At 35.7% G+C, this 26,482-nt stretch overlaps 1 protein-coding gene across 1 annotated transcript; it reads left to right on the forward strand.

The window, feature by feature from the left end:
• Positions 1-14,102: 14,102 nt before the first annotated feature.
• Positions 14,103-25,822, forward strand: LOC142356424 (uncharacterized). Its single transcript, XM_075408337.1, has 2 exons — positions 14,103-14,938; positions 25,564-25,822. Exons 1-2 carry the CDS (start codon positions 14,862-14,864, stop codon positions 25,805-25,807), a joined length of 321 nt encoding a protein of 106 aa, XP_075264452.1. The 5' UTR covers positions 14,103-14,861; the 3' UTR covers positions 25,808-25,822.
• Positions 25,823-26,482: the final 660 nt, after the last annotated feature.

The raw sequence follows: 26,482 nt of genomic DNA on the forward strand, positions 1-26,482 counted from the left end.
TAACGAACTTTTAAAAAGTTGTTGAGATGCCTAGTGTGCTACAAAACTTGTGTGCGCACCTTTATTTTGGAGCCCCTCTTAACGGCTTAAGTAGTTTTTTCTTTATACATTTTATTTCAAATCATCTATGCATTCAATTTTACTTATATGGGTTTATTTATATTTTAAAATTTGCATTCATACCATTTTTTAATCATTCCCAGATTTAGGTGCGCGACCCTAGACCATAAGACCATTTCCAAGATTTTGCCCTCTCATCAGATCATCGTGCAACCCATAGCTCTCTGATCAGACCGTAGTGCAACCCAAAAAATTGTGCGACCATAGTACGACCCAAAAGACCTCTGATCAGATTATCGTGCCACCCAAATATTTCGTGTGACTCTTGTGGGACCCTCAACTTTGTTTGCTAACTTTGTTTGCAACTTTGACTTTAGTGCGACCAAAGCTCCCTCTGATCAGATGATTCCTCAATACATGTTATAATCCGTTGTTAATTGTTTAAATTATTCAATTGAAACACATATACTACTAACTTAGAATTTAAAAATTTAGTACATCCTGCTAAGGTTAGGACAAAACTGATTGATTAAAGTATAAACAGAAAAGCATTTTGAAATGCATGCATCTTTTCTTGCGAGTCATCAAAAACAGTGATAAAAAATGCAGTCAAATAAATATGGTAAATTAATGCTCTGTGGTCAGAATTTTGGGCAATTTATGTCCACCTTTTGGTCCATATCAGACCGTACTGCAGCAATTGTCCCAATTTTGGTGCGACCTATGATCAGTCTATAGTGCCATTTGTCCTCTGAGCAGACCGTAGTTCGGCCATTGTCCCAAATTTCGTGCGGCCTATGATCACACTATTATGCGACTTTGCTCTCTGATCAGATCGTAGCGCAACCATTGTCCAGACCATGTTGCGACTCAAGCGTTTCCCAGACCATGTATTTTGTGTCGCACTACACCACCAGTATGCGACCAAAATGGTCAGATTAGAGCAGTTTAGGTTCGCGCACCTAGAACTGGGCTGCACTCACCTTTGGACTTGGTGACACTAAACATAACAATTGTCGATGAATCAGATCTTTTGTAGTCCCTCTATAGATCAGTCTTTTTGAAAGGGAAATGGAAAAACTCCCCTCAGTGAAGAGTGAACTTCCGAGGGAGCAAAAATCGAATTGTGATACCTGAGTATGTCAACATTCAAGTTTTTTTATTTGTTGCAGTAAATTTCATATGGTGTATTTATTTAGTTCATTTCTTTTTTCCCTTCACTTCTTTTTTATGCTTGTTCAAACTTCAAGTGAAAGGACTAGTTTCCGATTTTGCAGCTTGAAACTCAGATCTGTTAGTATACAGCTCACGCGCACTGCGAGAGTTTGCCGAATCACAAAAGCGTACGACATGGCGCAGCCAGCAAACAAGCGAACGTCGCTCGGTATGGATGCATTTTGGGACAAGCCGAGACTCAATTCTCCTCTACTATGGGAAAAGTGGAAAGTCCAATATAAGTTGACGCTTCTTGCAAAAAAGATTGTACCCTCTTCGGACTGAAACCTGAGATGGTGGATTTCCCTTTGGAACGCATCTAAGAGGAGACAAATGTTGGGTTCTTCGGTACAATCTGAGAGAGAAAGAAATGCTCGCAATGCACAACAGAAAACCAACCGGCAGAACAATTGTCATTGAAATTAGTATCTTGTGCGGGCATAAGCCGTTGTCACCCGCTGACCGAAAAACGGTCTCTCTACTCTACTTGGGTATCGGGGTGGAAGGCAGAATGATCCTGAATCGCAAAAATCCGCATATAGTGATCGATACGTTGTCCACTGCAGAATTCTGGGAGAATGTTGAGAATGCTTTCATAAAACCCCGGAACATCATCTTCGATCGTCATGTCTCCCTGATCACAGACAACTTCGATGGGGACCCTTAGAACATTTCTTTGGTAAGCTTAAAGAATTAGCGGAAAATTGTGATTTTTAAAATAAGGAGGAAACCTTGATACATGATGTGCTCATCACTAATCCAATTGATCCAGAGATCCCAAAAACAACTCCTTAAACAAACAGTAGAGCCAAGACAAGCGTTGGAACCGGCAATTAATATGGGATTCGGGATGCAAAACCAGCATCAATTACAACAACACAATAAGACCCTCATCCGGGCGAGCGTGAATGCAATCCAATTTCCCGCTAGTTCGCGATCAGCGAATTGGTCACTCTCAAACAATTTTCACAAACAATGTAATTGCTCACCTCTATTTTATTCGAACTGTGGTGGAAACTGGCTCCCAAATCATCGTGACAAGCGCATCGCAAATGGCAAAACATGTAGCAATTGTGTTTTTGTTGAATCTCTTTGCTAAATTCTGCCAAAAACAAAGAAATTCGAAGCCCCAAAATCATAAGAAAAGAACTGTAAATACGTTCGACGAAGAACCACATCCTGAAGATTCTGTCAATTTTCTTCAATCTCAAAACTATACGATTTTCAGCATTGGGGCAGACAAAATTTTTGCTCTCATTCAAAACAATTTTGCGAAAAAACCCTAAACACGCCGGTCAAAATCGGTAAAATCTCGACTACTCTGCTTGTGGACTCTGGGAGCGCATGTAGTTTTCTCAATCGGTTTTTCGCGTTGCAAGTAGTAAGAAGCAGCTCACACCATTTCTGGATTCAGGATAGCACAAACCCTACGCTCAAAACTTTTTCGAACGAACCGATTCGTATTGAAAGTAAAAGGCAAGCTCCGGTATTGAGCAAAGGATGGACGTCACATTTGGCTACATTCACGGTCCTCGCCGATGGTCTGAAATCAATAATCGGTCGAGACTTGTTCGACCAGTTATGACTAGGAATAACACAATCATCCTCATTCGCAGGTAATCAAGTGAACACTAATTTGCCATCTTCGGACTTCAAAGAACACATTGCGTAATCCCTAATTTCTCGTATCGGAAGATCCAAAAATCCAAAAAACCACGTGGCTAAATCAAAATTTTACAAGAACTTTCAATCTAGACATCAAAAAGTTAGACGTATTAATCTCCAATATAAAGTTAACAATGAAAAAATTATAAAAAGAAAAAAAACATTAAAAAAAAACTCACTAATTGTCCTGACAAAAATTTGTTTCTCCTATCGTAGTCACTGTTAGAAAAGACCAAACAATCAAAATTGCACTGGACTCAAAAAAATGAAGAAAGCCATTCACAAAAATATGTACCAAATGCCTAACTTTGTTACGCTAATGGAATCTATATCTCAACAGATTAGTGCTCTGGCATCGCAGAATACTACTTATTTCTCTATACTAGACCTAGAGTACGTGTACAGTCAATTGAAATTAGATCCTCATACAGCAAACCACTGTAATTTTAATATAATCAGCGGAAACATGACAGGCACTTGTAGATTTCAATCTGATTTTTATGGTAAAAGATATGCCGGCAAAATTTCAAAAGCCATGGATTACACCCTCGATGGTCTAAAGAATACATATTATTTTCTCGATGATAATTCAATTGTTAGTAAAGGATCGGAGGAAGATTATAAATAGTATGTTCTCAAATGTCTCTAGCTTTTGGGAATTTTGCGAAATTAATTACAAATACTAACTGTAATTCAATGAAATTAAAATTTGAATACCCCGCGTCGCAAATACCAAGTAACACTCTACTCGCTGAGCGATATCCAACTCAATTCAAACAATCTTTCCAAAATCGGAATGAAAAGCATTTCGTTGCGGGGGGGGGGGGGGTGATACTCAATTCTTGAATCCTAATTGCCCGCCAATTAAGAGACATTCCGAAAATTTTGCTGAAAGTCACTACCAAAAAAATAAAGTCAGTGCTTTCTGCCTCAAATCACTCCAGATTTCAGTCGTATAAATTTCAATCGAAATTTCCTTCTTAGTTCACTGGGAACTCTAATATTAACTACATCAATTCAAATCAAACTAAAAAGCCTTCTAAAAAGAGTATAACAAGAGTCCGATTCAGTGACTCCTCCCACCCCGAGAGGCCGACTTCCACTCCCCCGAGCTCTTCTCGCACCGCGATTCCCCCTTATACCCCGACAAACACAGGTTCCCCATCGTTGTCATCAGGTGTCAGCACTCCTCTTACTCCAGCCCCCAAATACCCACATTGGACAACATTGTGAATAAGATCTGTAGTAAACCATTCATAGCAGCACTCACCCTCAAAGACGCACTCCTTAAATGGGTCCGTGATTAGGTTCTGACCAACAAAGAAAGCCGCTTTAATGAGCTTAACCACTACATACACTCTTATTGGAGAGATATCTATCTTCGTTTAGGCTGAGTTTGCATCGATGAGAATGTAGCCATACCCAACGTCCTCCGCAAAGCATTAATAGAGGACTTTCATGCAAGCCACCAAGGCACCTGGGAACGATATGCATGGCCAGGCACTGCTGGTGGCCATACATGAATCGAGAACTATTATCGAAAGCAACGGAGTGCAAATCGTGCACAGCAATTGGTAAAAAATTTAAATCTCTTATTCCCGCTAAGCAATTTTGACCTCATGTAACTTGCGTTGAACCGAATCAAGAAATTATTATTGATTTTGGAGAACCAATCTTCGATGTAAAGGGAAATGAAGTAGATTCTTTTAGCTGCAATAGATCGTTCTTCTAATTATCCAACCACATGTATTTATGAAAAAGCTAGTGGACCATTTGTTTAAAAATTTCTGGACATGTATATTGAAAACCATGGAGTGCCTCGTTCTATCCGATTGGATCAAGCAAAATGTTTGTTTGAAAATATTCAAAAAACCTTCTCCAATAAAAATGGCAGTGAAATTATTGAAGCTCTTGTTAGCGATAATCGTGCTGTTGGTTTGGTAGAAAGACTATTTAAAACGATTAGGAATAAACTGGAATGTATCAAAGAAGAAAAATTGGCTAATAAAGCATTCCATGTAAAGCATGCAATAAAGATTAATATTCACCAATTGCGATTATGTAAACTCAAAACAACAAATACTTCGCCCTTCGAAGCACAATTTGGCAGGAAGTCTAATATCCCGCTGAGCGTAATCTCCACTAATTCAAAAATATCTAACCTCTCATACGAGAACGTTATAAACCACTAATTAGATGAGGACACAATTATCTGATGACGAAGGGCTCAACGGATACAGGGGCGATATCGAGGTTAAAATAGGAATGACTTGGGCAACGCGGGTTTATAATTTTTGATGAAACGGGAAATGGCTTAGATTTTTAGCTGCAATAGATCGTTCTTCTGAATATCCCACCGCATGTGTTTGTGAAAAAGCTAATGGACCAATTGTTTATGGACATGTATATTGAAAACAATGGAGTCCTTCGTTCTATCCGATTGGATCAAGCAAAATGTTTGGTTGTTAATCTTGAAAAGACCTTCTACAATAAAAGGTCTTAGAGGAAAATACGCTGAGCGTAATCTCCACTAAACCCAAATTATTTAACCTCTCATATGAGAAAATTATAAACAACTATTTAGATGAGGAGACAATTACTCCCTTGGTTATCTTATCTGATGACAAATGGCTCCACGGATACAGGAGCGATATCGATGTTGAAATGGGAATAACTAGGGCAACGCGGGATGCAAGGGAACGGAATGAAAGAGCACGTACAAAGAATCTAGATTTCTCCGTTCTGGCACGTGCAGACCAATTCCCCTCACAGAGAGAGCAATGCAGCTCAAATTTGGCCAAAAAATCAAATAAAAAGGCGCTCCAGAAAGAATCTGGAGGGGCTGTATGAAATACTAGCTACAGGCTCAACTATCATCAAATTGAGCCCCAAAACATCCACGATCAAGGAACCAGGCAATGCCGTGGTAACAGTACGAAAGAGTGACATTGCCAAATTTGGCACACTGCTGGAAAAGCAGACATCACTCAAGGTCTAAGCAGACCGGCCGGAGCCGTGCACTTATGAAAAATTGGTAGAAGACGACAATAAGCTGAAGCAACTCAGGCGAGAACCCGGCAGTGGAGTTTCATCTTCCCGATCCAATATATCAAGCGCGATGGATGGGCGTAATCCCAAAATTCCAAATTTTCCCGCGATACAAAATCAACGCAACGATGAGCAAGCAGACTCGCACAGCGAACTGGTACTTCTTCAATAGTCAGCTTCCTCGTCAGCCCTACAACAAGTACAATGTAGCCATACCCAACGTCCTCCGCAAAGCATTAATAGAGGACTTTCATGCAAGCCACCAAGGCACCTGGGAACGATATGCATGGCCAAGCACTGCTGGTAGCCATACATGAATCGAGAACTATTATGGAAAGCAACGGAGTGCAAATCGTGCACAGCAATTGGTAAAAAATTTAAATCTCTTATTCCCGCTAAACAATTTTGACCTCATGTAACTTGCGTTGAACCGAATCAAGAAATTATTATTGATTTTGGAGAACCAATCTTCGATTAAAAGGGAAATGAAGTAGATTCTTTTAGCTGCAATAAATCTTTCTTCTAAATATCCAACCACATGTATTTATGGAAAAGCTAGTGGACCATTTGTTTAAAAATTTCTGGACATGTATATTGAAAACCATGGAGTGCCTCGTTCTATCCGATTGGATCAAGCAAAATGTTTGTTTGAAAATATTCAAAAGACCTTCTGCAATAAAAATCACAGTGAAATTATTGAAGCTCTTGTTAGCGATAATTGTGCTGTTGGTTTGGTAGAAAGACTATTGAAAACGATTAGGAATAAACTGGCATGTATCAAAGAAGAAAAATTGGCTAATAACGCAATCCATGTAAAGCATGCAATAAAGATTAATATTCACCAATTGCGAATATGTAAACTCAAAACATCAAAGACTTCGCCCTTCGAAGCGCAATTTGGCAGGAAGTCTAATATCCCGCTGAGCGTAATCTCCACTAATTCAAAAATATCTAACCTCTCATACGAGAACATTATAAGCCACTACTTAGATGAGGACACAATTATCTGATGACGAAGGGCTCAACAGATACGGGAGCGATATCGAGGTTAAAATAGGAATGACTTGGGCAACGCGGGTTTATAAATTTTGATGAAACGGGAAATGGAGTAGATTTTTAGCTGCAATAGATCGTTCTTCTAAATATCCCACCGCATGTGTTTGTGAAAAAGCTAATGGACCTATTGTTTTTGGACATGTATATTGAAAACAATGGAGTCCTTCGTTCTATCCGATTGGATCAAGCAAAATGTTTGGTTGTTAATCTTGAAAAGACCTTCTACAATAAAAGGTCTTAGAGGAGAATACGCTGAGCGTAATCTCCACTAAACCCAAATTATTTAACCTCTCATTTGAGAAAATTATAAACCACTATTTAGATGAGGATACAGTTACTCCCTTGGACATCTTAACTGATGACAAATGACTCCACGGATACAGGAGCGATATCGATGTTGAAATGGGAATAACTAGGGCAACGCGGGATGCAAAGGAACGGAATGAAAGAGCGCGTACAAGGAATCTAGATTTCTCCGTTCTGGCACGTGCAGACCAATTCCCCTCACAGAGAGAGCAATGCAGCTCAGATTAGGCCAAAAAATCAAATAAAAAGGCGCTCTAGAAAGAATCTGGAGGGGCTGTATGAAATACTAGCTACAGGCTCAACTATCATCAAATTGAGCCCCAAAACATCCACGATCAAGGAACCAGGCAATGCCGTAGTAACAGTACGAAAGAGTGACATTGCCAAATTTGGCACACTGCTGGAAAAGCAGACATCACTCAAGGTCTAAGCAGACGGAGCCGTGCACTTATGAAAAATTGGTAGAAGACGACAAGAAGCTGAAGCAACTCAGGCGAGAACCTGGCAGTGGAGTTTCATCTTCTCGATCCAATATATCAAGCGCGATGGATGGGCGTAATCCCAAAATTCCAAATTTTCCATTGATACAAAATCAGCGCAACGATGAGCAAGCAGACTCGCACAGCGAACTGGTACTTCTTCAATAGTCAGCTTCCTCGTCAGCCCTACAACAAGTCCTACCCACAGCCCCTGCAACGCAGAGAAAACGCGCCTTGGACAGAAACCGCCGTAGTCACTCGTATTACGGTTTTGATAACTCCTCGTCCGACTCTACTATAGCAGCGCCGCCAAAAAGATCACGCCGGGCGGGAGAGTTAGAAAACCTTTAACCCCCCCCCCCTGTTTCGGTTGTTGAAACAGTGCACACTTCTTATTTATTCTTGTTCAAACTTCTTGTCACGAATTGCTTTTATATCATTTACCTTTTGTTTCCCGCCCAGTGATCAGACATGTCTGGTCAAACATTCACGCTTTGTTGTTAACTACTTTTGTCTTATTTTCAGTTCATTCATTTCAAACTCAGTTACTGATCATTCTCCGCGAACTCGCCCCGCAAGTTAATTGAAAGGACTTATTTCCGATTTTGCACCGCGAAACTCAGATCTCGTAGTGTGCAGCTCATGAGCGCCTACCGAAAAACAATGGCGTACGACACGCTATTTACAATCCCTGTTTGTTTCAAAGTTTGCTTAGAAGAGATCAAAAAGTTAAGAACGCTTATGTTTAACTTTGGTTTTCAAGAAAATCCAAGCATTTGTCTTATTCAATTGTCATCCAAGCATTCGCAAATTTGTGCAAGAGCACTGAAAACTTTCGCATGTTAGACATTATTTTTTTTGAAGTTCTTTGAAAATTAACAGCAGTCGTCTGCGGTTTCTTTAGTGATTATATATTTCTTTGCCTTTTTAATTTACAAAAATATTTCTCACCCGAATTTGGGAGGGCGGTCAATAACATCGAAAGTTAGCAGTTTTAAGGAGAGGAAATTTGCGAGAGGCAGCCGTTGTTGACAGCGTTTTAAGAGAGGATCGTTTCTCTGTTTTTACATAAACGAGAAAAGCCCTCTTAAGAATGCTTAGTTCTAAAAAATAAACTTATCATAACTCAATTTAAGAAAACATAATCCGTTTATACAATAACAAATTTGGCTATCGGAATTATAACCTTACTTCCAAACTTTGCCGCGTTTGATAGAAATTGGGCTTGTTTTCGTCAGTGCCATTTCTTATAAGGGCACACTTTTGATCCTTATCGGTGCAACGTTAAAGAGTTGTTTTTTGAGCTATTTGTTTTTTGAGTTGTTTGTTGTTTGTTATTACCCCAATGATTGTGGAATTTTTATCGTGTAAGATCCGACAAATTTCTGACAAAACCATCTTACTAATAGCCTGTAAGGGGATGCATCTTCTTATCAGATCTTATAAGACGTTTATCAGATCTTAGACGATAAAAATTCCTCTTATGAGATCTTACACGATAAAAATCCCTCTTATAAGATCTTACACGATAAAAATTCCTCTTATAAGATCCTACACGATAAAAATTCCTCTTATGAGATCTTACACGATAAAAATTCCTCTTATAAGATCTTACACGATAAAAATTCCTCTTATAAGATCTTACACGATAAAAATTCCGTCTTTTCAGATCTTACACGATAAAAATTTCCTCTTATATAAATTCCTGAAGTATGGTATATTCTTCATACTGAAGAAAATTCAGAGTTGCTCTCAAGCGGTAGCCGAAAAACTACAGCATGCAACACTCAAGTGTCAGAGCAACAAAGACAAAAATATCTTATACTGTCTTTTAAGACTTATAAGATATTGTAAAAAACCCCAATATAATACAATTTATGTACAACCAGAGGTGAAAGAAGCTATATACACAGTTATATACACAGTAAGAGAAGTTTTAGTTTAAAAAATTGAGTTTGAAAAGTTCCGATTAAGATTTAAAGTTCTATATAACTGTGTAGAAGACTTCCTCTGCCTCGGATGCACTCAGCCATTTCAAGTTCCATGGAGGACTTCTGCTGGCTGAACTTGACGTATACAAACGCTATTGGATCGTTTTCTTGGCTAGCCTCGTGGAAATTGTTTAAAATGAGTGTGATAGTTTCTTCAGGTAGGTATGATAAATTACAACAAAAAAAAATAAATTAAAATTGAGTAGGAAGGCTTTAAATGCTCGATGGGCGTGGGTGGGATTCGAACCCACGCGTCTTGATGTTCTTTTTCTTCGAGGTGATAGTTCACTGCACTAAGTTGACTTATTTTTCTGCAAGATTTTCGTTTCAAAGCTTTGTTCTTTCAATGTTTAAGTCGTTGCAAGTTTAAAACGGAGATCGACAAACTGACTTGAACGGTTTCGAACCGAAGCTCCCAGTTGTGCTGTTTTTTTAGCGGTCCGCGCTAAGTGTCATGTATGATGTTAAAAAAATTCAGCTTTCATTCAAATATGTTGATGTCCGCTCGATTCAATTATAGATAGGGCTTAGATTGGTGTCCCTGATTTCAAATAGTCCTGCTTCGTTGTCGAGAAAGAAAAGATTGAGGAGGAAAAAAAAGAACGATTATGATTAATGAAGAGAGGGAGAAACAGAAAAAACAAAAGCGTTGTTTCTGACTGGAAAAACGCATTAAAATAAAAGTGACAGAATTAAGAAATTGATCAATAAAAGTGCTACGCTAACCTAAACATAAAACCACTGAAACCAAACCACGCGCAGCACAAGAGTTAATGTTTTTGTTTAATCTCAAAGACGTTTTCCTTTTAAATCAGTGGAGCGTTGAGTGAAAAAGTAAAATAGTTTTCAATAAAGTAGAAATGAGAGGCTTATAAGATATTGTAAAAAAGATTATTTGAGTGGCAGGGCTTTCTTCGAAGCGGTGATTATCAAACGCGGCTGATTTTTTTTCAAAGAAAAAAACTATCTTGGAATGCTAAATTTATCCATAGTACCCAGTTAAGACTCACAATAAATCTGCCGCCAAAACAGAATCAACAAGCATTTTTTTTCATAATTGATTAGCTGACCGATTATTTTTCTACTTTCATAGGACCCTGACTATGTTATACGGTTATATTGAATTATTTAAAACATGTCATATCAGATCTTACACGATAAAAATTCCGTCTTATCAGATCTTACACGATAAAAATTCTAATAAGGGGAATGTTTATCTTATAAGATGTCTTATCAGATCTTACACGATAAAAATTCTGATAAGAGGAATGTTTATCTTATAAGATGTCTTATCGGATCTTACACGATAAAAATTCCTCTTACCAGAATTTTTATCGTGTAAGATCTGATAAGAGGAATTTTTATCGTGTAAGATCTGATTAGATCTTACACGATAAAAATTCTTAGTCAGCAACTTATCAGATCTTGCACGATAAAAATTCCAGAATCACTGGGGTACTCAAAGATGAAAAAAATTGGAAATCGCTATCTAATAAAAAATTGAAAGCGGAATATGCGCAAAGATTTCTTTACCTACAAAAACAACACATCCAACAGTTTTTTTCAATTATTTTTGTTCTTATCATTTGCCTATGATAACGAAAGCCTTTCTTGACTAACAGGAGGGAAAAAGTTTTCAAAAAATGAATAAACTATAGAAAAGAACAAAGCCCTCAAAATGTCTTCCGTTTTCTCTGTGTGTTAGATTGCTATTATTATGGGTTTGTGAAGCTTGATGTTGGTTTCATAGATTACGATGGATCTCACTTCATTCCAATATCATGTTTCTTTGTAATTTACTCAAATCAAATTGACCCGGGCCGAGGTGTCCACCCATGGTCCACCGTTATTAAGCGAGATTAAGGGTGTCATTCCACCCTCATTAAGGGGGGCACTAACGTAATAAAAATACTATTTTTACACTCTTAACACTCTTTTCCCCGTTATTTTTACGGCAAAATCCTCGACCCGGGGAGAAGGCGAATAGTCGGCCTCAGTTAAATATCCGCGTAGTATTCCTTAATGGGAACGCTATTTACTGTATTGTACAGAGGATTGGTTAATGTCTGATTGAATCCATTAATGATCATTTTCTGGAGTGAAAAAATTTGTCTAAGTATTCTATCAAATAAAATATTTTCAAACAAAATTTGATAAATTCTCCACATTAACATTTTAATTTTAAGTGACCATTGTACCAACAATCAGTGCATTAGGATTACTAACTTAAAAATATGTTGTGTCATTTGAAAAAACATCAGGAGAAAACGTTTCCAATCATTCTTATTAAGAGATTCGCTTTTGAGAGATTCCGAGGATGTAATTGGGTTCGAGGATAACGGTCATTTGTAACCAATTTGAAGGAAAAGCTTTCCCCGATGTTGGTGGCAGGGTAATTCAGCGCTGAATCAGTATAGAGACATTCTGTTTTTTACGATGGCCAGTACTCTATTCATGTCCCAATTTACATGATCCAGTCTTGATTTTAGAGTAAAATTTATTGCATAAAAAACATTATGCTCTGCTTAAATTCCGCCAACAAGGTTTGATTTATTTGCTACTCGAACTTTCGCGAGGTTACTTCTAACATTTCATTTGCGCAGCAAGCCGTACCCAATAAAGTAAGTGGGCTTTGTGGTAATTGCCCACCCGGACTTGAGTCTCGAAGTTTTTCAGCGCTGAACCAGCACATTTCAAGAGTAAAAATTTAATTTTGTTCTGAAGCATTATATCTCTAGAATATATTAAGTTTCTTTATGTCCAGTATTTCTGCATTGTGATTATTTTGAGGTCAAACAGTTCACCCAGGCTAAACTTATCCTGTATAGTCTGAAAATTACTCACACCCCAAAATTAAGTCTGAACAGAATAAAGTACTTAACAACTATTTTAGTTATAAATAGGGTGTATACTACTATAGTATTTATCAGTTGTAAGCTACAAAAGTTACACTGCTCAGACTATATTTTGGACTATGAAAAATTTTCAGACTGTACAAGATAAGTTTCGCCTGGGCTAACTCAATGACCTCAATCTAATTAATTATAATGAAACAGAACTGAAAATGAAGAAACTTAAAATATTTTGGATTTGCAAAGTTTCAGAACTGAAATAAGTTCTTGAACATGAAATGTCCTGGTTCGGCGCTGAAATGCTCTGAGACTCAAGTCAGAGTTTTATTTTAATTCGGAAGGCCAACACAAAGATGAACGTATAAATCTGAGCTGAAAACTCATCTTCACTTAATTAGTTGGAAACAAATTTATTTTATACCAGAGATAAACTTGGGAAACGGAATAATAACCATACACTCAATTTTTGTAGATGAACGAATAAAACTGGTCACTGCTATTTTTTATTTGAGCTAATTTTTTATTGTTCTTTGCTGTAAAGTTTCTGATATGTGACAATTTATCCACACAATAATAAATTTTCTCAGAAAAAACTCAATTTGAGTTATCAAAGAATTTGTTAATTCCAGAGGTTTCTTTGTTCTCCGATGATTAAAACCAATTAAGAGATAAATTTTAATTGAAAAAGAGAGGAGACGAGAAAACGGTTTAAAATAGTCTTCTGTTTTCTTGATGCAATAGATTGCTAATATTGTGTTTTGATGGTGTTTTTTCTTCAAATTTGATTAGTGTCTTATGAAATGTCCTTGGTCATTTTTTGAATTTTTGAGTTGATCATTAGTTTTAGTAGCATTTGTCGCGAACAGTTTGGCGCCTTTTTCAATTTGCGCGTATAGTGTTTTCCCAAACCTGATGATTAGAAGTGATCGTATCATCAAATCAAAAATGGTCGGTGTCATCTTATGGTCGGGCCACTAAGGACCATTTTCTAAAAAAGACGACTCGAAATGTGATAATCCGACCTTTTGGACAAGATTACAATTGCGTCTATTCCTGTTATATTGACCTTACTCATTTATGTCTTATTCATTATTTTAGCCAGCTGTTTTCCAATGGAGGAGTATTTTTAGGTTTGACTACTATCCAAAAATGAGTGGTCTATTCTTCTCAGATAGAAAGGGGATTGAACATGCTCACCAGGCGTGCAATTCATGGGCTGTAAAGTGAACAACTGTGAAATGTCTGAATAGAATTTAAATTTCGTTCTAATGCTGTAAGTTATGCCATCTTTTGTTCTTATCTGCAATAAAATACTGGTGACATAATAGAAAGTCAATTGTATCAGTTATTAAGAGATTACTAAACAAATCTCGAATTTTTAAAAAATCTTTTTGACCTTGTTACAACCAAACCAGACTATTCGCAGCTGTAAGCGCAATTATATCTCATAGTTCAGCTAAAAACTGTCAGTGTACGCTGAATTTTGTCTGCAAGTGCATTAAGCGTGTTGAATAGATTAATACGATCCAATTCTCTTTCTTTTTTCATCAGCATTTTTGGCGAAATAACTATCAATTGTTTTTCGTTTATGACCCAAAAATTTTGAGAGCTCAACTAACTGCTCCAACTATCATTAGTTATAATCAATTCTAAACCATACGCTCATATTTTGCACATAAAACCGAGATTAATTTGCTTCTATCTATAACTAATTCATACACCAAATTGAGTTTGAAAATTTTATTCTCATAGCATTACCTGTTATTATTGTCGTGCTTTGCAACTAGTTATAACTAGTTAGTACAATCATTTTTGTAACCATTGAGCTCTCTGCAGCTTTTTATGAAACGACTGTTTGGAGTTTATTAGTTTAATTCAGTTTACTCTCTCACACGTATACAATAGCCATCGATTCACGTCTTATGATTTTTTTAGTTAACGAAATAATACTTTGAAAGTCCCGCATTTATAATTTACCAACAAATTACAATAAATCTTGGTCATCCTTCATTTATTTACCTGGCAACATACTAAAAAATCTAAGTTGTGTATCTTAGAGCGGTTATACCAGAGTAACGTGTCCATACATAGTTTATATAAAAGTGACGTATTTTTACACTGTTTATACAGTATTAACGTGTCTTTACCCTGTTTATCAAATAGTAACGTGTCTTTACATTGAGAGAGAGATGGAGAGTGTGGCAGTGTTCACAGTGAGCAATGAGGTGGGATACAGAGTGGCACTGGCTCTTACTTCCAAATACATGTAACGTCAATTTCATAACTGGACCAACTTTTCATCCTGGAAAAATACTACAAATGCAAGGAATTGTGATCAATTTTTTTTAAAGAACTGGTTGCAAATATCTAGTGCTGATTTTTAAAATTGCTCTCAAGTAAGCAATGATTTTGCATTTTTCACAAATAAGCAATGATTTCGCATTTTAAGCTTCGCGGGTTGTCAATCATGGAATCATTGCACTAAAATTTTTGATTTCAATTTAGAGATTTTATTTAACCCACGACTTCGTTGATACGCGCATCGGGGAATACCAACTTCTGTCAATATGTTACTATTGAAAACATCTTCTGTTTCATGCTAATTCATACTTTTGTTAGTTCAAATCAATTAAACCCTTGTAGATACATTTTTCACGCATTAATCAAGTCCTTTCTTTGTGTTTTCCCGCGTTGTTGAAATACTGTCTCTTCAGCTGATGAGCTGACTCTGTACCTTGAAAAAAATGTAATCTCATTCGGTATTCAAATTCAGTTGTTGAAGTTAATCTTGTCCTCGCTCCGCGTTTTCCTTTTAGAAAACTCCAACAAAGTGAAGTTCGAACAACACACGACTGTTGCCTCGCGAAGCTCGCTTGTTACATCTGAAACGTTCTTATTACATCAGACATGATCTCCCGCACGACACGGACTTAGAACGTTTTTGCCAATTTTCTTATGCCTTGTTTTGTTTTAAACAACTTGTTGGGAAATGAGTCTGTTGGGAATGTCTGAAAAACTTGTTGGGAATGTCGGAAAACTTGTTGGGAATGTCTGAAAAAACTATAAAAGATAAAATCTGTTTGAAGCTTATATCAGTGTGTAAGCTGAAAAAGAAAAAAAAAGTTCTTCTATGGAATTTTCAGATAAAAATTCTTCTTTAATCTCATTGGTGTCTCGATTCACCGCAATTCCTTTTTTTACATTTAAAGCTTAATTAGAAAAAATCATGATGAGTTACGTTTTAAAACCTCACCTTCAAGCTGGCATAACTTATAGCTGGAGATCTTAGTTGAATATTTTGTTTAGTTTAACCGAATATTTTTCAATGTTGAAAAAACTGGAGCCTCGAACAGTATGAGCACAAAAATTTTAGCCTACTTGTTTTTCGCTGTTTTTTTTTAAATTTAATTTTAAGTTACACACTCATTTTGAGTCCCTAGCCTCAAAACAAGTTATTACATAAAGTTCGCGCTTTGAAACTCTGTTCCAAATCTGTTCCTGTTTTCAATGAAATTTTGTATCAGAAGAATAATAATACCAAATTATTAGTTTTTTCCACTGGAAAGAAATTAAAGTCCAACTTGGTATCAGATTGTTTTTTTACTAGTAATTTAATCAAACGAGTGCAGTGATTGTTTAAATTTGAGGAAACTCAAGCCTTGTAATCCAACTATCTTTTCTTGACAGATCAAGCTGATCTTTCCTTGTTTTTAATGAACCAAATTGTGTCTTTGCAGTCCCTATAGCAATTAGCCAAAAAAACTTTGCTCAAAACTGTATTCTGTTTTTTTTCTCTTTAAATGGAAAAATTTTTTTAAAAAATGCTATAGGAGTAACCGTTTTTAAAGTTTGAGATAGATTTAATTGTTACAAATCAACGAGCACTTTTTATTGGAAAATCAGGTCAAAATAGTCAAATCAAAATTTAATTTCTAGCTGCTATAAATGATTTCTTTCCAATAAAGAAGAGATATCATTCAATGGCTGACTCTCTCAAATATCTATTGAGGGATGAAATTACATGCGACAGATTTTTTTGGTTCACTCAATTTTGATCTACTGATTATTGATCGGACAAAATGACGAGCGGTATCAGGCGAAAAGCCCCAGACAGAGAAGAATTTGTTCAAAATAAATTGTTGAAAAGTTACAATCTGACCTTTTGGACAATATTTCAAATCCGGTGTTCCTGTTAAAGTGACCTCACTCATTTCTGTCTTATTCATCTTTTTACCCAGCTGTTTGCCATTGTTGGAGTAGTTTTAGGTTCAAAGACTATCCAAAAATGAGTTTTCTTCAAATTGAAAAGGGATTGAACATAGTCAACAGGCTTGCAATTCACGTGCCATAAAGTGAACAACTGTGAAATTTCTGAATAGATTTCAAAAATCAATCTTATGTGGTAACTTATGCCAATTTTTTTTCTGTGCGAAAAACCTAATGACATAGTAAAGTCAATTGTTTCAGTTATTAAGAGATTACTAAACAAATTTCGAATTTTTAAAAAATATTTTGACATTGTTACAACCAAACCAGACTATTCGCAGCTGTAAGCGCAATTATATCTCATAGTTCAGCTGAAAAGTGTCAGTGTACGCTGAATTTTGTCTGCAAGTGCATTAAGCGTGTTGAATAGATTAATGCGATCCATTTTTCTTTCTTTTTTCATCAGCATTTTTGGGCGAAATCACTATCAATTGTTTTTCGTTTATGGCCCAGAAATAATGCGCGCTCAACTAACTGCTCCAACTATCATAAGTTATAATAAATTCTAAACCATACACTCATATTTTGCACATAAAACCGAGATCAGTTTTGCTTTTACCTGTAACTAATTGATATATCAAATTGAGTTTAAAAATTTGGTTCTCGTAATATTTCCTGTTATTATAGTCGTGCTTTGCAGCTAGTTATAACTATTTGTTACAATCATTTTTTGTGACCGTTGAGCTCTCTCCAGCTTTTTGTTGTACCATTATACACAAAGAAACAGCAAATTTGATTTTGTATATTTGAACTCTTTGCTTCTTAAAAGTTTTTTCTTAAAAAATAAAATCTGGCAGTGTTGAATATGCGACTCAGGACACTTTTTGTCCAAATTAGAATTTTTCCTTGTTTAAATTTGTTTGCTCCGCTTCATTACAAAATTTAAATGTTATTTATGAAAACAATTGTTTGGAGTTTATTATTTTTCAGCTTAGTCACTCACACGTATACAATAGCTATCGATTCACGTCTTATGATTTTTTAGTTTACGAAATAAAATTTTGAGAATCCCGCATTAAAAATTTACCAACAGATTACAATAAATCTTGGTCAACCTTCAGTTTTTACCAGGCAACATAATCAGAAAACTAAGTTGTGTATCTTAGAGCGGTTATACCAGAGTATCGTGTCTTTGCATTGTTTATATAACAGTGACGTATTTTTACACTGTATATATATAATATATATATATATATATATATATATATATATTATATATATATATTATATATATATATATATATATACATATATATATATATATATATATATATATATATATATATATATATATAATGTGTGTATTGTTAACGTTTCTTTACGCTGTTTTTGTATTGGTAACGTGTCTTTAATTTTGGGAGACGGAGAGTGTGGCAGTCTTCACAGTGAGCAATGAGGTGTGATAGAGAGTGGCACTGGCTCTTGCTTCCAGATACAAGTAACGTCAATTTCAAAACTGGACCAACTTTTCACTCAAAAAATACAACACATTGCAATGAATTGTGATCAATTTTTTTTAAAAAAGCTGATTGCATATTTTTAGTACTGATTTTTAAAAATTGCTCTTAAGTAAGCAATGATTTTGCATTCTTCACAAATAAGCAAAGACTTCGCATTTTTTAGCTTTGCGGGTTGTCAAACATGAATTCATTGCACTAAAATATTTGATTTCAAATTTAGTATAGTTTTGTTTAACTCATAACTTCGTTCATACGCGCATCAATTAAACCCTTAATGATACTTTTTTCACGCATTAATAAATTCCTTTGTTTTTGCATTCCCGCCTATTACATTAGATATGATCTCCCGCACTTAGTTTTCACTGTTTTTTTTTCGAATTTAATTTTAAATTAAACACTCATTTCGAGTCTCTAGCCACAAAAGAAATTAATATATAAAGTTTGCGCGTTGAAACTCTGTTTCAAATCTGTTCCAGTTTTTATTGAAATTTTGGTACCAGAAGAATAATAATAACGAATTACTAGTTATCTGCTGGAAAAATTAAAATCACCAATGATGAATTTTCGTGATACATATTTCACTTTCATGTATTGCACTTTTTCTGAAAAACAATTGGGTATAATGAAAAAATTCTTCACTTGTGAAAAAGTGTTCGAGTTAAAAAAACGCACAAGTTAACAGTAACAAATTTCGCCAAACTTGAAATCAGATTGTTTTTTTTTTACTAGTAATTTAATCAAACGAGTGCAGTAATTGGTTAAGTTTGAGGAAACTCAAACCTTGTAATCCAACACTCTTTTCTAGACAGAAAAATCTGATCTTTCATTGTTTTTAATGAACAGAAATGTGTCTTTGCAATCCCTATTGAAATTAGCCAACAAAAATTTTGCTCAAAACTGTATTCTGTTTTTTTTCTCTTTAAATCGAACCATTTTTAAAAAAAAATGATACAGAAGCCACCTTTCTTAAAGTTTCAGATATATTTAATTGTTACAAAACATTGAGTACTTTCTATCAGAAATTCAGGTCAAAATATTCAAATCAAAATTTTCTTCAAATGCATTCTTTCCAATAAAAAGGAGATAACATTAGTGGTCTGACTCTCTCAAACATCTATTGAGGGATGAAGTTACATGCGACAGAATTTTCTGGTTCACTCAATTTTGATCTACTGATTATTGATTGGACAAAGTGACGAGTGGTATCAGGCAAAAGGCACCAGACAGAGAAGGTTTTGGTCAAGAAATTTTTTGCTTTCTGCATGCAGCTTAGGTTGCAACGCAATCAGTCATTGGAACTCGTTGACTCTCCCTGATCGATTCTGCAGTTTCAAACAAATTAATATTTGACTTGAAAGCTATGCAGCGATTTACTGAAATGTTACTAAAAAGGAAAAAAAAAAACAAATCGACTGACATTGTTTTTGGAAGATTTGAAACATTTCCCAGGTCTAGACCTCGACTCAGGAAGTGAACTTAAAAAAGTAGCAAGGGGCAACACTGACCATAATTACGCGGTCCAGCAATTCGAAAAAAGTCCAGTAAAGTTCTTTTTTTGAATTCGGCTGGAGTTTTTTCCACCATTAGTCCTTTAAGGTTCAAGAAAGTCGAGTTACGGTCTTTTCATTGGTGCACCATTAGTTTTTTTTATAAGTTTGCTTTTTTACCAATTTGAAATTTTTTTTCTGCATCTGCGCATTCAAAAGCAGCAACGGCGCAAAAGTTGTAAAAAGGGATGTTGCAGACATGCTGACTACTTTATAAGCAATTATTAACAAAAGAGTTGCACGTAAACTTCAGAGGCAACAAAGCAGACTTCTGAAGAGACTAATGATGGACCTATGAAACAACTTTGTTATACTTTAGTTTATTAAGAAAGGACTAATAGTGGACCCATGAAAAGACATTAAATCGACATTGTTGGTTATGAACAGACAAATAGTGGACCCATGAAAAGAATGTGTTCGACAGTTATTGGCTATGAGAAACTAACAGGGGCAAAACTGACCATAATTACGCGGCACAGCAATTCGAAAAAGTCCAGTTAAGGTCCTTTTTGGGTTCGGCTTATTTACCAGGCAACTTAATAAAAAAACCGAAGTATTGTATCGTGAAGCGGGTATACCAGAGTAACTTGTCTTTACTTTGTTTATATATTAGTGACGTATTTTTACACTGTTTAAATAGTTTTAACGTATCTTTACGCTGCTTTTGTAATAGTAAGGTTCCTTTAATTTTGGGAGATGGAGAGAGTGTGACAGTCTTTGCAGTCAGCATTGGTTGGGATACAGAGTGACACTGGCTCTTGCTTCCAGCTACAAGTAACACCAAATTCATAACTGGACCAAATTTTCACCGTGGAAAAATAATACAAAGTGCAATGAATTGTGATCATTTTTTTAACGCATTCCATATTTCTAGTACTGATGTTTAAAAGTTGCTCCCAAGTAAGCAATGGTTTTGCATTTTTCATAAAAAAACAATGATTGCGCAATTTTAGACCTTGTGGGTTGTCAATCATGGTTTCATTGAACTGAAATTTTTAATTTCAAATTTCAGGATTTAATTTAACTCACGAATTCGCTGATACGCGCAATGGGGAATACCAACTTCTGTCAATATGTTACTATTGAAAACATATTCTGTTTCATGCTAATCCAAACCTTTGTTAGTTCAAATCAATTAAGCCCTTGTTGATACTTTTTCAAGCATTCCTTTCAATCCATTCCTTTTTGTGTTTTTCCCGCGTTGTTGAAATACTGTTTCGTCAGCTGATGAGCTGACTCTGTACCTTGAAAAAATTGTAATCTCATTCGGTATTCAAATTCAGTTATTGAATTTAATCCTGTCCTCGCTCCGCGTTTTCCTTTTAGAAAACTGCATCAAAGTAAAGTTGTTTTGTTTTAAACAACTCGCTGGGATGAACCTTTTGTTCAAATAAATTTTAGGCGCCAATGGGTGACTGTTTTTGATACAAAAACATGTAATCTAATTTTTTATCTGTGGCCAGAGTACTCATGGACCAATTCGGCTTTAATTTTGAATGTCTGAAAAAATATAAAAGATAAAATCTGTTTGAAACTTATATCAGTGGGTAAGCTGAAAATGAAAAAAGTTCACCTATGTAAATTTCAGGACTAAAATTCTCTTTAATCTCATTGATGTCTCGATTCCCCGCAATTACTTTTCTTTACATTTAAAGCTTAATTAGAAAAAAATCATGAGTTACGTTTTAAAACCTCACCTTCAAGCTGGCATAACTTATAGCTTGAGATCTTAGTTGAATCTTTTGTTTAGTTTAACCGAATATTTTTTAATGTTGTAAAAACTGGAGTCTCGAGCAGTATGAGCACAAAAATTGTCGCCTACTTAGTTTTCGCTGTTTTTTTCGACTGTAATTTTAAGTTAAACACTCATTTTGAGTCCCTAGTCTCAAAACAAGTCATTACATAAAGTTTGCGTGTTGAAACTCTGTTCCAAATTTGTTCCGGTTTTCCATGAAATTTTGTATCAGGAGAAAAATAATAGTGCATTACTAGTTTTCTACTGAAAAAAAATTAAAATCATCAAAGATGAGCTCTCAGGATACATATTTTTCACGTATTGCACTTTTTCAGAAAAACATTTGAGGCTAATGAAAAGATTTTTCCTCTATGAAAAAAATTTCGAGTTAGTTAACGAAACGCACAAGTTTACAACAAAAAATAAGAACTTTCGTCAAACTTGGTATCAGATTGTTTTTTTACTAGTAATTTAATCAAATGAAAGCAGTAATTGTTTAAGTTTAAGGAAACTCAAACCTTGTAATCCAACTATTTTTATTAGACAGATCAATCTGATATTTCATTGTTTTTAATGAACTGAAATGTGTCTCTGAAATCTCTATAGCAATTGGCCAACAAAAGTTTTGCTCAAATCTGTATTCTGTTTTTTTTTCTCTTTAAATGGAACGATTTTTTAAAAAATGATGCAGAAGCAACCTTTCTTAAAGTTTCAGATAGATTTAATTGTTACAAATCAATGAGTTCCTTTTTTATTAGAAATTCAGTTCAAAATAGTCAAATCAATATTTATATTCTAGTTTTTATGAATGCATTCTTTCCAATAAAGACGAGATAACATTAGTGAAAGGCCACAGACAGAGAAGGTTTTGTTCAAAATAATTTTTTGTTCCTGCATAGAACTTAGGTTGCTACGCATTCAGTCATTGGTACTCATTGAATCTCCCTGATCGATTCTGAAGTTTCAAACAAGTTAAAATTTGACTTGAAAGCTATGCAGCGTAGATTCACTGAAATGTTACTAAAAAGGAAAAAAAACAAATCGACTGACATTGTTTTTGGAAGATTTGAAACATTTCCCAGGTCTAGACCTCGACTCAGGAAGAGCACTTAAAAAAGTAACAGGCGGCAATACTGACCATAATTACGCAGTCCAGCAATTCGAAAAAAGTCCAGTAAAGGTCTTTTTTGGATTGGGCTAGAGTTTTTTCCACCATAAGTCCTTTCAGGGCCAAGAAAGTTGAGTTACGGTCTTTTCATTGGTGCACCATTAGTTTTTTTTATAAGTCTGCTTTTTTGCCAATTCGGAATTTTAAAAATTTTTTTCTGCAACTGCGCATTCATGGGATAATTCAATAATTCAAGGACTAATGGTAGACCCATGAAAAGACATTAAAGCGACATTGTTGTTTATGAAAAGACATAGTGGACCCATGAAAAGAATTTGCTCGACTGTTATTGGCTATGAAAAGACTTTAGCTGAACCATTAAAGGTCCCTTTGAGTCTAGCTAAAGGTTTTCGTGCCAACAATGGGTAGAAATTTTGTCCAGCTTATGTGTGAATCGAGCTAAACAACTTAGAAAACTTTGGGTCGACTTAGAGACTTTTGAGAAAAATATGAGTCGAGCTAAAGTCAAACAAACATGACTTAAAGTCGATGTTAGTTGAAATGAGGCAAGTATGGTCTTTTGATTATACATTTTGGTCGAGCATTGTCTTTTCATAAGTCTGTACCATGGACTGGGTAGTTCTGGCTGACGTAAGCAGGCTTACTGAGCTCGCGGGGAAAAAATGTTTTTGCTTCTTAATAAATTCTTCTTTTTCATTTTCTCTCCCTGTTTTTTAGTCCACACAAGTTAAAACGAACCAATGGGTGTTTAAATTTTTGAAAAATTCGAGTTGCTTCATCAAAAACTCAGCATTTGATAAAGATACCTCATATCAACCGTTTTTAAAACTTTGTTACCCTTCATACCGCAATATTATTTCAAATATTTTGCCATTTTTAACACAACCATGTTGAACTCACTAATTTTGAGTGGTTACGTATTGAATTTTGACAAGTATCTTTAATTGCTATCAAACAACATTTGAAGCATTTGTATTAGTCTTGTTGGTCTTTTCAGTTTTTGACTTGATTGATTTTTCGTCTGCGACCCATTTGACTTTTCGACCTCTAAAACGGGATACACAGGTAGCGCCCATTTGGCATTAAGATCTCTTAGAGTCTTTGGTGCACTAGTCTCCAAGTACAAGATTCACAGAAACTGATAATTATGTTGTGAAGGGCGGTTATTAGAAATTTTATTTCAGCAGTAGAAAAATATTCTTTTTTTTCGGGTAAAATTCAGAATGTTGACTTCCACGTTTCATATGTTCCATGAGATTCTTAAACGTCAGAGTCTGACAAAAATATTTCCATCCACAAGAAGTCTTTATTGGCAAACATGCTATACTATGACAGCATTCATTTCATCTTTGTCTTATTCTGAAAAACTTTTCGAAGTTTTCAATTAACTGATTTTAACTTGCCCTTCTTGATGTTTTCCGCTTTATATAAACACTACAAAAATTCAATTATTTTTCATAGACTATCTGTATACAAAAATCCCAAAACATCGACTGGAAAATTTCACTGGAAAAACTTGCATGGGTGCTCTATTCGGTTAAGAATTGGGCAAAGTTTTTGGTTTAGAGAAGTGGGAATATTTCTAACGCATTTTACCAAGCCTTCTTGTTATTTGTAGCAAATAGGAAGATAGTAAAAATAACAAAGCGCATAGAACTTTCGATTTTATAAACTGACCGAAAAAAGGTCTGTCATAATGTGCTTTCTTTAGTTGCTTTGTTTTCATCGTTATTTTGTTAAATAAGATGGGGCAGTGTCTTGCATGCACTACTTGGTTCGACCAAGTCCTCAAATGTGCAGTGTTTGTTAGCCAAAAAAAAATTTTTAGAAAATACCAATTTTAAAAAATCTGGTGAACGCTTTTGGTGTAGTGGTTGTGGCCATCCTAGTCAAACTCGAGATTAGGAGGTAAAATCTGAAGATAGCATTTTTCAAGATTATCGGGAAACACCGCTGCACTCAATAGATGGCAATCGGATGAACAGGTAAAATTCTCAATGAAATGCGACCACGGTGTGATATCAGAACAGCCAAAAGTCAACCACGGTATTATTTGACAAGAACAACCCAGCGCAGTATTTTCCTTTTTATGCCCTTAGCTTTTACACACCCGGGTCGAGATGTCAGCGCCGTTTCAGCGCATCTTTTTGTAAGAAATGCGCTGAAAGCGCAGAAATTATTTAATGAATGCGCTGAAGGCGCTGAAAAGCGCTGAAATTTTGAGATAGCGCTGAAAGTTTAAAATTTCTGCGCACCTTTTCAGCGCATTTCTTACATAATTTCAGTGCATTTTCATCTCATTTCTTACATAATTTTCAGCACCTTTTCAGCGCATTTCTCATATCAGCTTCAGCACATTTTTCAGCGCATTTCTTACATAATTTCAGTGCATTTCATAACAAACGTTTTATTATTATAAATTCAAATTAATTGGGAAGCGTTTCAGTTCTCAATAGCGCAGTGGATTAAATTGATAGATGAGACACAATGCGCGGGGTTCGAGCCTCGGAGCGAAAGAAAAGAGCTGAACTTTTTGAAATTTCAGCGGATTTCAGCGCCTTTCTTACAAAGTTTCAGCACTTTTCAGCGCATATCAGCGCATTATTATAAGGTTTTTGCGCAGAATTTTTTGAAAATTGAGCTCATTACTGAGCATTTCTTGCATAATTTTTGGAAACTTTCTCGACCCGGGCAGCAGGGCCATCAGTGTCTAATTTGATCCACAACCCATGTTCTTTGGGTCTGGATGTTTAGGGTTCGAGCCGTGATTCCCTCAGACGGAGACCCGGTCAAAATCCAGACTCTAGAGTCACAGGGTGCTGAGGTATTCAAGCTGGATGAGTTCACACCTGACAGTGTGAGAGGTGTGCTGCGAGGGTGCTATTCTTGTTTCCTAGCAACCAAAACTGCATTCAGTGAGCCCAACTTCCAGCATAACGAAGTGAGCGTTTTTCATTCAATCCAGTTTCAGTTCAGCAATCCGATGATCAAAGGATAATTTACATGACTTTAAAAAAATATAGACGATGCTGTCAGAAAACTCGGTAAAACAACACGCACATTATCAATTGCCAAAGCTCGGCTATGCCAGAAAACAAAATGCCATAAGTTATTATATACGCAGCCGGAAATTGACATCCCGGGTTGAGAAATTGCGACGAAATTGACGCAAGAACTGTCGTTTTTGGTCGACTTTTGTCGATTTCGTCGGTTTTTTATGTAGGAAATGTCGATTATCCACGTTTTCGTCGGCATTGTCGGTATTTGATGTAAGAAGTGTCGATTAGCGTAGTTTTCGTCGGTATTGTCGGTTTTGGCAGTAAGAAGTGTCGATAATCGTCGTTTTTTGTCGGTATTTTCAGTCTCAATTTGTTTTAAAAACAAAAGAAATAGAGTAAAACTAAGTGACAAATGGCGCAGTGGAGGAGAAGGTGGCCAGTAATATAGGTGTCCAAGGTTCGAATCCTGGCAGGGACTGTCCGGTTTGTGAGATTTTTAGAATGGCAAAAACCGACGATTCTTGCGTTAAAATACCTACGAAAACCGATCAAAACGATGAAAAAACGTAAGGGCTTTGATCGGTATTGGCGAAGTAAAAGCGACAAAAACCGACGATTTCTAATGTTTAAATCCGAAGAATTTCTCAACACGGGATTCATTGACTTGCGTCATT

The sequence above is a fragment of the Convolutriloba macropyga genome, unplaced genomic scaffold (genome assembly GCF_964194025.1).
Source record: "Convolutriloba macropyga unplaced genomic scaffold, txConMacr16.3 SCAFFOLD_1217, whole genome shotgun sequence".
NCBI lineage: Eukaryota > Metazoa > Xenacoelomorpha > Acoela > Convolutidae > Convolutriloba > Convolutriloba macropyga.